Raw genomic sequence first — 17,138 nt, 5'->3', positions numbered from 1 at the left:
AAGAATCGATAACTAGGATTGAGATATGGATTTGAACATGATCGCATTACACATTATTATTTTTAGTTTAAATAATCATATAGACTATTTGATCAATTTTCTGAAATCAATATTTTGAAAGTGTTTTTTTAAAGTACTTTTGATGATAAACATGTTTGGCTCATAAATTATTTCAAAAATACATTTGAGCAGTAATTAGTGTTTCATCAAACTTTTTAAAAATATTTGCAAGTTTATTTTTATCAAAAATAATTTTTGGGAAAACTTAACTTTTTTAGCTTTTGAAAACAATTTTGCTACTCTCTAGTAATATTTATTTTATCTCAAAAATTTGATCAAGCAATTTTTTAAAAAATAAGATATTTTAAAAAAAAAAAATAAGAAGCACTTTCAAGAAAAGAAAAATTGGCCAAAGAGACAATTGGATATTATCGAACAGGAGATCATATCAAATAAGCACTTTTAGAACGAAAAATAAAGTACTTTTAGAAGGAAAAAAATAAGCACTCCCAAAAGTTAATTAATAATGATTAGATCTATCATATTTTAACTTTATAATTCATCTAATTTTAAATTTTAATATTGGATATGTTTTTATACAAAATAATAATAATATATATGTGAATATTTTAACTAATGCATTTACACACAATAACATGTATTAAACATCTTAAATATCACACACAAAAAAAATAGAATTGTGAAATGCGAATCCAGTGTGACATCTTTGATGAATGGTGCGGGCTCATGTGTGCACGTAAAGCTGGAACAACAGATTTTTAGGTTGACAAGCTTTGAAGGATAAGTTGTAAATGAAATCTTAGCCGAACTCACATGAAATGGAAGACGAATATAAAGATTTATAAGGCATAACTCAAATTCACATGCTCTGTGCTGTTAGAATTCGATATGACATAATCCAAAAAAAAAATGTGTGTGCCTACAATACGTTAGACTTGGGATGCTTGGACCACATGACACCTTAGACGAATATCATAATGGGAATAGGAGAGTTAAATGAAAAGCTTTGTAAGCATAACTCAAGTTTACATGTTACTCGCGCTTTTTGAGCTTGATTTGGCATAATCCAAGGGAACAAAACTGGGCGGACCTAGGCCCAGAATGAACAAGTACCATGACTTGAATCGTGATACCTAGTAAATCCATCAGAATTGGGAAATGGGAACATTGTCAACAAGAAGATTTGCTTCTGAGGTGAAAAATGGGTGGCAAAATACAATGAGATTCATTACAAATGAGGGAAATTCATGTAAAAATTTTACTTAAACACAAGTCGCTAAACTGTGACATTTATTTGTGCAAATAATTCCCAGGCCCTTTATATCAGATATTAAAGTTCAATGAATCAATGTCGTTGTACAAATCTGGCTTATTGATGAAAAGTAGGACAAATGAGGATATAGTATCAACGCTATTATCACTATTCAAGATGATCGTGCGGCTTGATTGACAAGAACATTGCAGCATACTTGCGAAGGCGATGCTCATTATCCCCATTCTCGATCACATGTATAGTGGGACGGCTAGTCCTCATCATGTAACGTCGCCATGCTAACTGTATATTCACAGCAGCCCAGGTTCTCCAATTGGATGAATAATACCTTGCTGTTCTCTTTAGCCTCTCGTTTGCAAATTTGTATCTGAAGTGATCCGTGATAAATCGAAGGTGGTTTGCATCTAAGCCAAATGCTTCTGTCGAATCAATGCAAGTGAAGGTTGCGGAAGAAGCTGGAAGTCTGTCTATGAAGGGACGGCGTAAGCACCAGGAAAGAAGCTCATCTCCAAAGAAGCCTCCAGGCTCAAGTATGCTCGTGGCAATCATTCCTTTACTGAGGTTTTGGCTACTTTTTACACGTCCACGAACAATGAACACCACCCGGTGCACTGGATCTCCTTCTCTTATGATCTGTTTTGACAGAATAAAAAAGGTAAGAGCAGATTGTCATAGTTTCAAGCAGTTATACTATCACTCTACAGAGTGCGCGAATTGGTAGTACCTTCTCATCTTTGGAGAAGACAAGTGGCTTAACGCGATCACAAATGTTGTCTAGAATCAGATCATCCAAACTATGGAATAGAGGAACCTGAAGTAATGAAATTCAGATTATCAATACATGGAACAGAGGAAACTGAAGTAAGAATTGGCTTTGTATTGTACCTTTTTAATAAGATCAAGGCAAAGAAAGCGTTTGATATCCCTTCGAAGCCCTTCTGGCAAGTCTTTTACAAGTTCCATCTCATCTTGTCCACCCATCATAGCCCATCTCTGGTGTTCAAAGTGGCGAACTCTTTGTCTTAATTGTGATGGCAATTGTCTCCTCTTCATCCACCATTCCATATCCCTACATCTTAATTGCATTTTTCGCTTCTTTGCCATGACCGCGTGCAAAAACACCTTTAAAACAGAAACAAAATCAGCTTGAAGGAATCATGTTACTTTATTGGAAACTAACAAGTAGTACAACTTAATAGCTTACCTGGATGTTACCAATCAACAGAGTGAAGAGCATCAATCCACTAAGCACAAGGCATATACTGAAAATAACTTCAAGCCAGTGACTTGTTGGTTCTAAGTCATTGCCAAATGTGCTGCAGTCAATCACCAAAAAATTGTAAGCGAAGTACTTCAACAAGTAGTCTACAAAGCAAAAGTCATCAAGACAGTTCATTTCCTTATTCATATCTTTTCCTCTGGCCAAACACTTTGAAGGGAATTAAAGATTTTCATGTTTCACACCATTCTAAAAGCAACAACAACATACCCAATGTAGTGTGGATTCTGGGGATGGTAGAGTGTATGCATATCTTATCCCTACCTTAAAAGTAGAGAGGTTGTTTCTAATAGACCCTCGACATGGAGATGATCTAAACACACCATATTAAAAGCGAAAAAGAAAAAGAATCTTTACGAAGAGGCTGAAATAAACAATATTTCTGATCTGCATTAGACTAAGTTATTCACTTTTCAAGTCTTAGAATGAAGTTATTTACCTAAGGGTCATCAGTCCCCAAAAGATGGGGTAAAGAATCTTAACAGTGACGGATCTGCTTGAAACAACAGGAAGTGCCCATTGGTATATCCCATATGGAAATGGTCCATTGACATCCAAACACATTGGCTTCCTAATCACAGTTGTTGAGTTCCCAGCACATGGATTTCCCACAGTTCCTGCTGGCAATAGAAACTGATAACACACCTCCTCTGAGCATGACAAAGATAGATTACACGAAGGGCTCCGCTCACAGTGCTGCCTTAGACATGAAGCCACTCTTTGTATTGCAAGAACATACCAGCATCCCCCAGCAACCTATAAATAACAACTTTTACGCCATCAGGTTAACTTACAACAAAGCGTAATTCTCTATAGTATGCAGGGAAAAGCTTACATGAGAAGCAATAAAATAAGCAATGAGATTAAGGCCAAATCCCCACCAGATGGTACCAAAAATATATCCAGTAACCTTTTGCATCCTTCTCATTAAGCTTATGCTGTGATAAACTTTTGGGAGGAACTGGAATAAGAACATCAATAGAAGGATTGTCATTATAAGCTTTATCTTCTCTTCTCTTATTAGTTTTGGAACCACCAGCCAAAATACAGCCTGCAGAGAAAAATAGATACTAACATGCTAATTAATACAACTCGAGGAAAGAAAAAATACAAGACAAACATTCAAAATGTACATTTTTTTTCACTTTTTATTTGTTTTTAATGAAAACAATTTTTTTTGGATACAACCATGTGTAATCAGGCGGAGCAGGGACCAGGATTCATACGAATCCATTCGGCTGAAAATTATACCTTTTTAGACCTTCAGGTTCTTAAGTAGTCCTTGGCTATAACTACTTTTAATAATCAAATCATGTCCCCATAGTAATAGTTACCTAACTTCTTTTTTACACCCACATATTTTATATTCCTATATTGCAGGAGTATTATAATATTCTAAAAACTTTCCTATATATTTATGTAACATGTTACTTACTAGTATTACTTTATTTATGTTTTACCTTATTGGAGCTACTACAACCAGTTACTTGTTACTATAGATCAATTAGTCTTATGTAAACAGCAAACTACTATACATAAGTTTTAAAAAATAATTAGTAGGCACGTTGCCATAGATTTTGAAAATATTTGAAGAATAAATTTTATGGCTTAACAGATATTTGAATATAAATTTTTAAAATCTATAATTAAATACTAGTTAAAATACAACTTTAAGTTGGATTTGAAAAACACTAATTTTCAATTAAAATTATGGGCAATCGAGTACTTAAAAAATCTCCTCCAAGATTTTTGGTTGATATATGTTTAAAAATAGATAGAATTGGGTAAGCACAATAATCAAGTGGTTATAAATGTACGTAACCTGCGGAACGGGAAGGATGACAAAAGCATCGAACCAGAATCCTTTAAGGGACCTAACATAGTGAGAAGCAATCGCACGCGCATCCCACACGAGTTTCCCACACCCTACCACCAGCGATTCTCTCGACACGTAAGCCAGCCGGAACTGCAACCACAAATGGAAGAGGTGCACGGCGTCGACGCTAGTACGAATCACCGTGACGATGGCTGCAAGGCCGCCATCCATGTACAAGCACGGCGATCCATTACGGCCGATGGATAAGGCGTAAAAGAATAGAGGATCAACAGCTAAAGCCATGCCACGTGCCAATAAGATCATTCGGTTCCATCTCTGCACGCGCTTGCTTCGAGGATCTAACACACGCCCGAACGGCCCCGATGTGTGACGGCTGCGGCTGGACCGGGATTTTCCGGTTCTCGAATCAGTCCGGTTTTGAATTGGAATTAGGGAAGAACCGGCTGAAGCTTCCCACTCCGGTTGGTTAGCTCCGTCGCAACTGGTGGAGTGGAAAACAGGGACGCCAACTTGAGTGCATGCATAACATTCAATGGAGTTTGAGATTGGATTGCTGTCGTCATCGTTGTCGTCGCTGTTATCAGGTTGAACTGATCTTCGTCGGAATATTCCGAACCACCTGATCCATGTCAAAAAATCCAAGTTAACACAATTCATATAGCAAAAAATTCAAGTTAACACAATTCAAATGGTTACGTAGTTAGTGAAGAATAGTGGACTAATAGCGGGGGGGGGGGGGGGGGGAATCATATATAAGGAAAAAACGTTATAGTAATTATTTGAATTTCTGACTCCGCTATTTATCTATCTGACCTTGAGAGGAAGAAGCGGAGGTCTTGGCGAGAAGACATGTTGAGAAGAGCACGGAACCATGGGAAAGAAAGAAGGTCTATAGGCAAAATTTGAGTAATTGATAATATATATACTCAATTTGAGAGGGAGAAATCAAACAGGGGAATTATGTAGAAGCATGATGAAGAAGGCAACATTATGTATAAGAAATAGCTATATGCATGAGGGAAGAAGTGAAGGTTTGTGTAGAGGAGGGAAAGTGGGGCAAATGTATGTATTTAAAGGTCTTGATAATAATTCTAGGATAAAATTTGAAATAAACTTATCTTATATTTGTTTTGAGTTATTAGTTAATTTCAAATAATTTTTGAAATTATTATCCTATAGAAAGAGTGAAATAAAATAATTTCATAAAATATTTTAATTTCTCAAACGACCTAGAAATATATATATATATCTGCAATAATTTTGAAATGGTACGTCTGTGGAATGAGCACATGAAGAGATTGGCATTTTGCTGTAAGGACGAATAACCTCTTACGGAACGTCACGGTTGTGGGGTCTAGTTCCAGTACGGCTGGGGTCCCTTTTAATTTGTTTCTATGACTCTATTTTCTTGCTTTGTAACTTTCCATGTGTAGAGCAAATCAATAAAAAGAATCAGCCAACTCTTTTATTTTGTACATATTCTCATAAATTCTTCACTGGGCTAGCTGGTTTGATTAGCTTGAAGAAGATATATGGTGTACAAGTGAAAACTAGCTAGTAATGTTAACTTTAGATGTTAAGAGTATGAAATAGGGGAGAAACAATAAAATTGTCTAGTCAAATCGAAAACATAATTAATTTAAATTTAATTACCTTACGTAAATAAAAGTGAATCACAAACATAGCCAAAGCAAACGACAAGGAGAGACGTGTAAGGATTGGAGAAAGAAGAGATCATACTATAAAAAGAAAGAAAGAAGTGAGTGAAGGAAAAATCATGACGTTGAAGTTTGGGCACTCAGATTTGGGCATTTGGCTAATCGAACAAATTGGCGCACACAAAGCAAAAGAGGTGTACCAGCAAGGTTTCATCGCGCATGCCATACATTTATACCTGGCCACAAATCCTTTTTTTCCTTGGTTTCATTTAACGTCAAAGAATTTGATTGAGCATAAAATTTAACAATTTAAAAATCTATAATAAAAATGAGTCGTATTCATCTGTTTCATATTATTAGACTTAAATTAATTTATCACAACATTTAAATTTTTTTATTAGGGATGTATTTTATTGAACAAACATTATTAATTATATTTTGAACACCAAGATAAATATTGTAATCTTGAGTTTCCTCTTTAGTGAGTTGTTCCTCTTAAAAGAGAGAAGTGTTAATTGTTGTTTTTTCCTTGTATTTGAGAGCAATGTACTCCCATAATATCATAGTAAGATCCTTCTAACCCGTGGTTTTTCCCCTCTATCTGTTTGAGGGGTTTTCACGTAAAATTCTCATTTCTAATTTATTTTTATTATTTATTATCATATCAAACTTTACTTGTAGTGTTTCTTCCCCCCAACAGTGGTATCAGAGCCCACGGTTATTTTGTCTGTTTTATGCGAAGGTACTATCTGTGAATAGTAAATTTTTGTGAATAGTAAAAATCGATGACGGTACAGTTTGTCACGATTGTTTGCAAAAATATTCAAAAACAATCTAAAAGGGTGTGAAGCAAATAACAATGTCGACTACAATAAAGTTTAACGTGGAGAAATTCAATGGGACTAATTTCTCATTGTGAAAAAATTAAAATAAAAGTGATATTGAGAAAAGACAATTGCTTAGCTGCAACTGAAGGCATGCCACAAAATTTACTGATTACAGCAAGTGGAATGACATAGACAGCAATGCAGTTACTGATCTACACTTGGCACCAACTGATCAAGTGTTGTCTAATGTGGCTGAAAAACGGACGACGAAGAAAATATGGGATACTCTTACGGGATTGTATGAGGCAAGTCTTTGCATAATAAAATCTTCTTAAAAAGAAGATTGTATACTCTTCGAATGTCAGAGTCCATGTCGGTTACTAAACACATCCATACTTTGAATACTCTATTTTCGCAACTTACAACAATGAGTTACAAAATAGAGGGGACTATACGGAGCTTCTACTTCAAAGTCTGCTTGACTCGTATGATCAACTTCTCATCAACTTGACAAACAATACAGATAGTCTAGTTTTTGATGAAATTGCAGTCGTTGTCTTAGAAGAAGAAAATCGGCGCAAAAATAAGAAAGACAGACAAGCAACTGTAGCAAGAAAGGGGATTTCAAGAAAGATTATCCGTTCAAGAAGAAGAGTGAACACCATGAATAATCAAATGCTCAAGGAAATGTTGTAAGTACCTCGGATGATGGCGAAATTTTATGTAGTGAAGCAATATCAAATAATGAAGGCAGAAAACGTTTCACTGATGTCTGGATCATGGATACGGGAGCAACATGGCACATGACTTTCCAGAGAGAATGGTTCTATCAATATAAACCTATCTCAAGAGGATCTGTGTTCATGGGAGATGATCATGCTTTGGATGTTATTGGTATTGGGTCCAACAAAATAAATATATATGATGACACGGTATGCACCATCTAGGAAGTATGACATGTAAAAGACTTGAGGAAGAATCTATTATCTTTGGGACAATTATATGATAATGGATATTCATATAAGACTCATGGTGGAGTCATGAAAATATCAAAAGGGGCACTTGTAGTAATGAAAGCAGAAAAACTTGTTGCAAATCTATATGTGCTTAAAGGTGAAACACGTCAAGAAGGAGAAGCATCAACCGCGTCAGCAAGTTCATTTGAAGAATCAACGATGATGTGGCATTGTAAACTTAGCCATATATCGGAATGAGGTTTGAAGATTCTTATGGAGCAAAAGCTTCTTCCAAGGCTCAAAAATATTTTACTAACCTTTTGTGAGCATTGTGTTACCACTAAGCAACATATACTGAAGTTTAGTAGTTCCTCTATTAAAAGCAAGGAAATATTTGATGTGGTCTACTTTGATGTCTGGCAAGCACCGGTGGAGTCCCTAGGAGGAGAGAATTATTTTGTGTCATTTATCGACAATTACTTCAGAAGAAGTTAGGTGTATCCAATCAAAAGAAAGGCAGATTTTTTTCTAATTTTCAAAGAGTTCAAAGTGCGGGTGAAACTTGAATCTGAGAAAAAGATCAAATGTTTGAGGACAGATACTGGAGGAGAATTCACATATGATGAATTTGATAACTTCTGTAAACAAGAAGGTATTAGAAGGCAGTTCATGATGGCATATACTCCACAACAAAATAGAGTAGCAGAGTGGATGAACAGAACCTTGTTGGAACGGACAAGAGCTATGTTGGTAACTGCAAGGTTGGAAAAACTATTTTGGGCAAAAGCAGTCAAAACCGCCTGTTATGTGATCAATCGGTCACCATCAACCGCAATTGATCTGAAAACGCCAATGGAGATGTGGACAGGAAAACCAGTTAATTATTCTCGCTTACATATATTCGAAAGTCCTATTTATGTTAAGTACAACACCCAAGAAAAATCGAAGTTGGATTTGAAATTCAAAAAATGCATTTTCTTAGGGTATGCTGATGGAGTCAAAGGGTATCGCTTGTGGGATCCCACTGCCTGCAAGGTGGTAATCAGCGGAGATGTTATGCTTGTTGAAAACAAGATACAAGCAAAAGAAGGTAGCACTTCAAAAGAAAAAACAGAGACTACTACAGTTGAAATTGAAGAAATAGAAGAAGTTCCAGTTTCTTTTGAGGTAGCACCAGAGCACGAAGAACAAGAGCAAGCTAAGATCAAAACTCCACAAGTTCAACGGTCAACTAGGGAGAGAAGAGAATCAATTTGGCACTCAGATTATTCTATGGAAGGCAATATTGCATACTGTCTATTAACAGATGATGGAGAGCCTTCAACTTTTCACGAGGCTATGAAAGGCCAAGAATCATCTTTGTGGATGGCAGCAATGCGAGAAGAAATTGAAGCTCTTCATAAAAATAAAATATGGGATCTTGTTCATTTTTCACAAGGAAGGAAGGTCATTGGAAACAAATGGGTCTACAAGATCAAACGCAATGGTAATGATCAAGTGGAAAAGTATCGTGCAAGATTGGTGGTGAAAGGATTCACTCACAAAGAAGGTATAAACTTCAATGAGATATTTTCTATGGTGGTTTGACTCACAATAATTCGAGTGGCCCTATCGATGCGTGCTACATTTAACTTGTACTTGAAATAGTTAGATGTCAAAACTGCATTTCTTCATGGAGAGCTTGAAGAAGAAATTTACATGCTCCAACCAGAAAGTTTTGAAGAACAGGAAAAAAAAAACTTGGTTTGTAGGTTAAACAAATCTCTATACGGTTTCAAACAGGCGCCGAGATGTTGGTATAAGAGAGTTGATTCCTTCATTATAATCCTTGGATACAACAGACAAAGTTCAGATCCTTGTGTTTATTACAAGAGATTTGGTAGTGAAGATTTTGTTATTTTGCTGTTGTATGTTAATGACATATTGGTAGCAGGCCCCAACAAAGATCGTCTCACAAATTTAAAGGCATAATTGGTTAAGGAGTTTGAAATGAAGGAATTGGGACCAGCAAATAAAATTCTAGGGATGCAAATTCATCGAGATAGAAATAATAGGAAGATTTGACTTTCTCAAAAAAACTACTTGAAGAAAATCTTGCGACGCTTCAAGATGCAAGACTGTAAGTCAATTTCCACCCCACTTTCTATTAATTTCAAGTTATCATCAAGAATGTGTCCCAGCAATGAAGTAGAGAGGATAGAGATGTCTCGAGTACCGTATGCATCAGCAGTAGAAAGTTTAATGTTCGTCGTGGAATGTACAAGACCTGACATTGCACAAGCAATGGAAATAGTTAGTCGATATATGCCTAATCCTGGTAGAGAGCATTAGAATACTGTTAAGAAGATCCTGAGATATGTTAAGGGTACCTCAGATGTTGCAATGTGTTATGGAGGATCAAACTTTTCTGTTAAAGGTTATGTTGATTCAGATTATGCAGGTGATCTTGATAAAAACAAGTCAACCACAGGTTATGTGTTTACTCTTGTTGGAGGAATTGTAAGCTGGGTTTCAAAACTTCAATCAATCGTGGCTACATCTACGACGGAAACAGAATATGTAGCAGCTACACAAGCTAGCAAAGAGATAATATGGATACAGATGTTACTAGAGGAGCTCGGGCACAAACAAAAGAAGGTTGCTCTATTTTGTGACAGTTAGAGCACTTTGTATGTTGCAAAGAATTCGGCATTTCATTTAAGGACAAAGCACATACGAGTTCAGTATTACTTTGTTCGTGAGAAAGTGGAAGAAGGCAATGTAGATATTCAAAAAATTCACACTAATGGCAATCTAGCAAATATGTTTACGAAGCCGATCAATAGTAACAAATTTATATGGTGTCGATTTTCTGTTGGCCTAGCAAAAACGTAACATTGCAGTAATTGGGTAGAAAGGATGGGTGAAGACTTAATTGATTCTCAATTAAATCTTCAAGTGGGAGAATGCAAGATAGTCAAATACTACAAAACGCGTAGTCAAAAAGGAAACAAAATGCGTTTTGAATGCATAGTCAAAAAGGGAGGTGCAATACATGGATTTTACGCATTTCTAGTTTCCTATAAATAGAGGGCCTCTTTCCCTCATTTAGATCATCCCACATACAATCCAAAAAAGTAAAAACACAAAGAGAGTTATAGATCAAGATAAATATTGTAGTCTTGAGTGTCCTCTTTAGTAAGTTGTTTCTTTTACAAGAGAGAAGTATTAATTATTGTTTTCTCCTTATATTTGAGAGCAGTGTACTCCATATTATCATAGTAAGATCGTTCTACCCCGTGGTTTTTTTCCTATATCTGTTTGAGGAATTTTCATGTAAAATTTTCGTGTTCAATTTATTTTCATTATTTATTATCATATCAAACTTTAGTTGTAGTGTTTCTTCCCCTAACAAATACAAATATATGGAGTGAGAGAGTACTAGCAATACTACTTCTTTTTCCATCAAAAGAAGAAATATCAACAACTTCAACCCAGAAGGTGGCAATGCACAAGAAAGGGTCAAAATGAGTTATCCTTAGCGGCAATTAATTAACGGTAATAGATTAATTGTCGTTAAATATATTTTGTTAAAAATAATTAACACTTTTTTTAAATGTCCCTAAAGTCTATAACGAGACAATTAACTAATTAATGCCTTCAAAACTGCACATTTATTATCGCTAAAGGTTATTTTTATAGTAGTAAATTAAAAGCTTATTTGAATGAGCTTATTTTAAAAATAATTTTAAAGTGTTTTTATAGTGTTTGATAAAATAAAATAAATACTTTTAAATATTTATTTTAAGCTAAAAAATTAAAAATAAATCAAAAATCATAATTAAACTGCCTAACTAATTATATGATTTTTGACTTTAAAGGTCTTCACTTTTCGTACTCGTATAAACTTTTGGCATATTAAAGTGCAATTATGCACTTTCCAAATCAATAAAAACAATATGGCTACTATGTTGACCTGAAACATATAAAACTGCAACCAGAAATTAGTATTCCACTTTATTTAAAATTAGAAATAAGTATCAAAGATACATTCAAACTATTTTATTTTTTTAAGTTTCATATATAAACTAGTGAAAGTGTGAGTTTCATACATAAACTATCACTTATTAGTTTGACAAACACCCATCGATGGTGTGTGTAATACACTCTCTCTACTTTCTCTATTTTTTTTCAAAAATCTTGCCAAATGGCATACCATATGGATGAAATATTACACTTTTACAATAAATAAATAAATTATTGATATTAATTAAAAGTTAAAGACTAAAGTATTTTTATCCCCCAAAAAGAAATTATTTTTTTAAAAAGAAATTATTTTAAAAAAATTAAAATATTTTTCACAATCACTCCACCACCTCCCTCCCGTCCCCGTCCTTTTATTTTTTGCAAAAACCTTGTCAAATGATATTTCATATGGATGAAATATTTCACTTTTATAAAAATTAAATAAACTATTAATATTAATTAAAAATTAAAGACTAAAGTATTTTTATCCCCAAAAAAGAAATTATTTTTTTAAAAAAGAAATTATTTTTTAAAAAAATTAAAATATTTTTCTCAACCACTCCACCACCTCCCTCTCTTCCCCCGACAATCCCCGTCCTTTTATTTTTTAAAATTTCTTATATAAAATCGTTTTTTAAAAAAATCATACTTCACCCCCTCCCCCACTCCTTCCTAAAAAAATGTTATTATTTTTGTTTTTTGAAAACAAAATTATACCCACCAATCTAACCATCCACTCTTAATTTATTATTATTTTTTATTTATATTTTTCTCGTTTTGAATTAGATAGGTACATATATTTTTAGGAAAATATTTTTTTACTTGCGTACCTAATATAACAGAAATGAAAATTGTATTTTAAGAAAAGTCTCGCGGCAAGTAAAAAATACTTTCTTAGAATCATATGTGTATATCTAACACAAAATGAGAATTTTTTTTGAAAGCGGAGGGTTAAATGGGGCAGGAAATAATTTTTTTAAAAAAAATTAAGTGGAGTGAGATAAGAAAAATATTTTATATTTTATTTTATAATTTTTTTGGAAGGGGAATAGTAATACTTTAATCTTTAATTTTAAATTCTAATAATTTATTTAATTTTTGTTAAGGTGGAATATTTTGTCTATGTGGAATGTGATGTGATAATTTTTTTAAAATGAAAAAGAGAGTGTAGTATGAGAGATGTGTATTTCTCAAACTAATAAATAATAATTTAGGTATAAAACTTACACTATCAATAATTTAAATATGAAACTCAAAAAAGTATAATAATTTAAATATATTTTTGACAATTATCTCTTAAAATTGTAAAAGAGTCATGGTATGACTTTTTAGAAAAAGACCAGAAATCAATGAATTATATACAGTACAGAAATAAGTGCAAGACGTACGAACCAATGATCTTAAGCATGCAAGTATACATAATATTCTCTTGGTTTAATTTACCTGACAACGTTTAATATAATAACATTTTAAAAAAAATTGAAACTGGTGGATAAAACAAAATTGAAATATGTGATTATAAATTATTTTATTAAAAAAATAATTTAAAATTCAGTTTTTATAGAAATGAGACACTGTTTAAAACAAACAATCCTAGTTATCGGGATTACAACAGGTAACAATTACGTCATTCATCCCAAATATTTTACTGCCACTAATTTTAAACAAGGATTTTGTTCGTATATAGTTAAAAAAAAAAGATTTTTAAAGAAAAGAAATCAAATATCCGCGCTGACACAATGAAGCAATTAAGCAACTAGGTCTCGAATAGCGATGGTAAAGTGAGCTCATATTTTGATAACACATTTAATTCGTTCATATTTTAATGAATTAGATGAGTGATTTTTTAGATGGATATAATATGAGTTTAAAATTATATTGGACCCATAGAAATATGAATATTCATGGATAAAATATGGATAAACTATAGGCTACCCAAATGGGTTAAGCTTTCAATTTTTGTTCACTCAAAATTGATGATATCACTAAAAATGTTGTAATTTCCCTTCCTTTTTATGTTCTTCATTAAAACTAATTGTTCTTCTCTATGATTAAAAAAAATATAAAAATATAAAAAAATTAAAAAAATGAAGTCTTTGGCCTTCGTAATCAGTCTCGGTTCGAAAGTCAGGTTCAGAATCGAGAGTCGGGATCGAGTCCCAAATCAGATATCAAGATCGAATTTTGAATATGTTGTCGAGGTCGGATGTTATAGTCAAAATTCGATTTAAAAGTCCGGCCGAGGATTGAGTGTCATGATCGAGTCCAATGTCGGTGTCGGGATCGAATCCTCATTCCAAAGTCGGGACCCAATTTAGATGTTGGGTGTCAATTTAAATCCTGGATCGGAGTCGGATCCCTAATTGGGTGTCAGAATTGAGTCTCGAATCAGTCATCGGGGTAGGATATAGGTGTCAGGGTTAGTTCGGGTCAGTTCGGGGTTAGTTCGGATCCAGTTCGATGTCGAATTTAAGAGTCGAGGTAGGGTCCCATATTAGGTGTCATATTTGGATTCCAAATCGATCATTAAGATTAGGTGTCAGGGTCGAGTCCTAATTTAGGTATCGAGATCGAATCTCGATTCAGATGTAGCATCCTGAGTAGAGGGTTGATGGTCGGATCCCAGATCAAAAGTCGGGGGTCGGGTCCCCGATTTAGAAGTTGGGTCTTGAGTCTAGTTCGAAGTTTGGTCTCGATTTAGAAGTCGGGTGTCGGTTTAATTTTATGATACAATAAAATTAAATAAAATATTTTTAACATTTTTCATCCAAAAAAAGACTGAAATATTTTCTCCATATTGAATTTTAAAGTATAGTACAATTTACTCATGAAAATATGGGTAAGTTGATATTTCACACAACTCATTTGTTACCCATATAAAATAGAAAAAATGGTCAAAAATATCCATCAACTTTCATTTATTAGTTAACTTTACTCTTACTGTTAAAGTAAAGTTGTTCTTACCCTTGCCGTCTACAAATTTGTCATTCATACCCCTCAATTGGATGAAAAGCTTCAAATCAACTAAAATTATCCAATTTCAATTAAAATTACCCAATTTTCTCTTTTAAATCAAATCCGACCCAAAAAAATTGATCCATCCCCCTCAATTGAATGGAAATCTTCAAATCAACTAAAATTATTCAATTTCAATTAAAATTACCCTGTTTCCTCTTTTAATCCAAATCCAACTTGACATTTTCAAATCTTATATATTAAAATATATTGTGTTTTTTTTTAAAAAATAAAAAACATAAAACTATTTTTTTTGTAAATGTCTAAAAAAATCATTTCTCCTTAATAGTACTAGTATACAAGTGAACAACGATTGAAAATGTAGTAGCATGCAACATTGCGAGAATATATTTTCAATGGAATTTTTCCTCAAAAATTAATTAAATAAATGAATTAATTTTGAAAGTCATTATTCCAAAAAAATATTTTTTTTTTGTGAAAGTGTAATAAATCAGTTCATTAGAAAATAGTTACTCCACCCATTCACACTTCCAATTTTGACTTTCCACGGTCCTTAAAAAATAATGACTAATATAAATAACTTATCATAATATTCATATTTATTGATTTTTAGTCTTAATTTTTATAAAATAATTTGGTGAATAATTAATTATCGAATATTAATAGTAAAATAATAATTATTTTTCTTAATATGATAAAAGTGATAAATAGAGTGAAAATTTAGTTTTATGTTTTTTTATAGAAAAAATAATATATTTTAATATATAAGATCTGAAAATGTCAATTTTTTTGATTTTGGATTACAAGAGGAAATTGGGTAATTTTAATTGATTTAAGGTTTTTCATCCAATTGAGGGGTACGAGTGAAAAATTTGTAGACGACAAAGGTAAGAATAGCTTTACTTTAATGATAAGGATAAAGTCAACTAATAAATAAAAATTGAGGGGTATTTTTGACCCTTTTCCCTATAAAATATGGACGAATTGAATTATTACCCATCTTATATTGACCCATTTTCAATCCGCCCAAATTTAACTCAACCCACCCTTTTGCCACCACTAACTAATATTGTAAAGAATGTACGACGTCCTTAAAAAATATTATTAGAATAATTAAAGAACCAACTACTTTTTTATTTTATTTTTTTCCCATGCGAATATAATAAAAGTTTTAAGATCTGTAAGTGTGAAATTTCAATTGAAATGTTTATATAAATGAACAGAAAACAAAACCAGTTCACTAAAAAATGCTTTTAAGCCATCCTCATAAAAGAAATTCATAACAAAATAGGACTAGTTAAAATAAGGATATGCTTATGAGTTATGAATTACTAAAGAACTTACATTTGAGAAAAAAATAGAAGTCACGTTTTGGATGTAACTATGACATATAATTATACTTCTTAATTATACTCAATTCAGTGATGATCAAGTAATTATTAATTACTGGGCAAATAAATTAATTAAGCCAATTCATAGAATTACAGATATAGAAATTCAGTTTTCATGTGGCTTTAATTTCCAACCTTGTTACTCCAAGTGATATTTAGTAATTAATTCAAATGATAATCTTTTTTCGTAATTGAAAGCACCATATTAAAAGCACCTTATAACCGTGAATAAGTCATGGGTTCTTTTTTCTATTTAATTTGTGAGTCAATTCACAATTAGTTTTACTAATTAATCATAGCTGATTTAACTGGTTAGATAAGAGCCAAGCTATACCATTTAATTAGAAGTATGAGTTGAATATATATAACACTAATTCGTCCACAAACATAATTCAGAATTTTTTTTATTACTCAAATAATCAGTTGAATAACCATATGAAAAATCAACCCTAGAATATTCACATGGCGCAATCTTTACAATTACACACTAATAAGGGGATCAATTTAAGATCTTCACTCCTTAAAAGAAAAAAACTAGGGATATTCAGACAATGTTTGTGAATAAACTCAGACAAATATTAGAAGAAAGGAAGAGGATATTTGAAACCTGGAGTTTGAGAGAAAATGAGCCATGCATATATCTCAACTTCATGCAGACGAACTGATCGATGGTGCTCCAAATTCAAAAAGGACTAATTAACGTCCTTGGACCAACAGAAAAAGAAAAAGCTTTCTATTTGAATGGAATTTTGGAATTGAATAAGTTCTGGTCTCGATCAATTGAGAAGAAAATAAAAGAGAAAGAAGAGGTAGTAGTGTCGTGAGGGAGAGAGCTATTATAATTAAGGAAAGGACCAGAGTACAAGAGTATAAGTACGTACATACATTTTGTAATCGATGAAGGTGTGTGGTTAT

General features: G+C 32.9%; 1 protein-coding gene across 2 annotated transcripts; it reads right to left on the bottom strand.

Annotated features, from left to right (window-relative positions):
- Positions 1-1,227: 1,227 nt before the first annotated feature.
- On the bottom strand, positions 1,228-17,120 carry LOC129873019 (cyclic nucleotide-gated ion channel 2). 2 transcript variants are annotated; one of them, XM_055948001.1, is made up of 8 exons: positions 16,831-17,120; positions 4,396-5,029; positions 3,409-3,624; positions 3,013-3,329; positions 2,499-2,610; positions 2,180-2,416; positions 2,019-2,105; positions 1,228-1,927 (listed from the first exon to the last, which is right to left on the bottom strand). In XM_055948001.1, exons 1-8 carry the CDS (start codon positions 16,854-16,856, stop codon positions 1,442-1,444), a joined length of 2,115 nt encoding a protein of 704 aa, XP_055803976.1. In that variant the 5' UTR covers positions 16,857-17,120; the 3' UTR covers positions 1,228-1,441. The 2 variants fall into 2 exon arrangements, with proteins under 2 accessions (XP_055803976.1, XP_055803975.1); XM_055948000.1 differs by lacking the exon at positions 16,831-17,120 and adding an exon at positions 5,224-5,471.
- Between the last annotated feature and the right edge of the window lie 18 nt (positions 17,121-17,138).

The sequence above is a fragment of the Solanum dulcamara genome, chromosome 11, assembly GCF_947179165.1.
Source record: "Solanum dulcamara chromosome 11, daSolDulc1.2, whole genome shotgun sequence".
Classification (NCBI taxonomy): Eukaryota; Viridiplantae; Streptophyta; class Magnoliopsida; order Solanales; family Solanaceae; genus Solanum; species Solanum dulcamara.
This window is presented reverse-complemented; position numbering and strand designations above follow the sequence as displayed.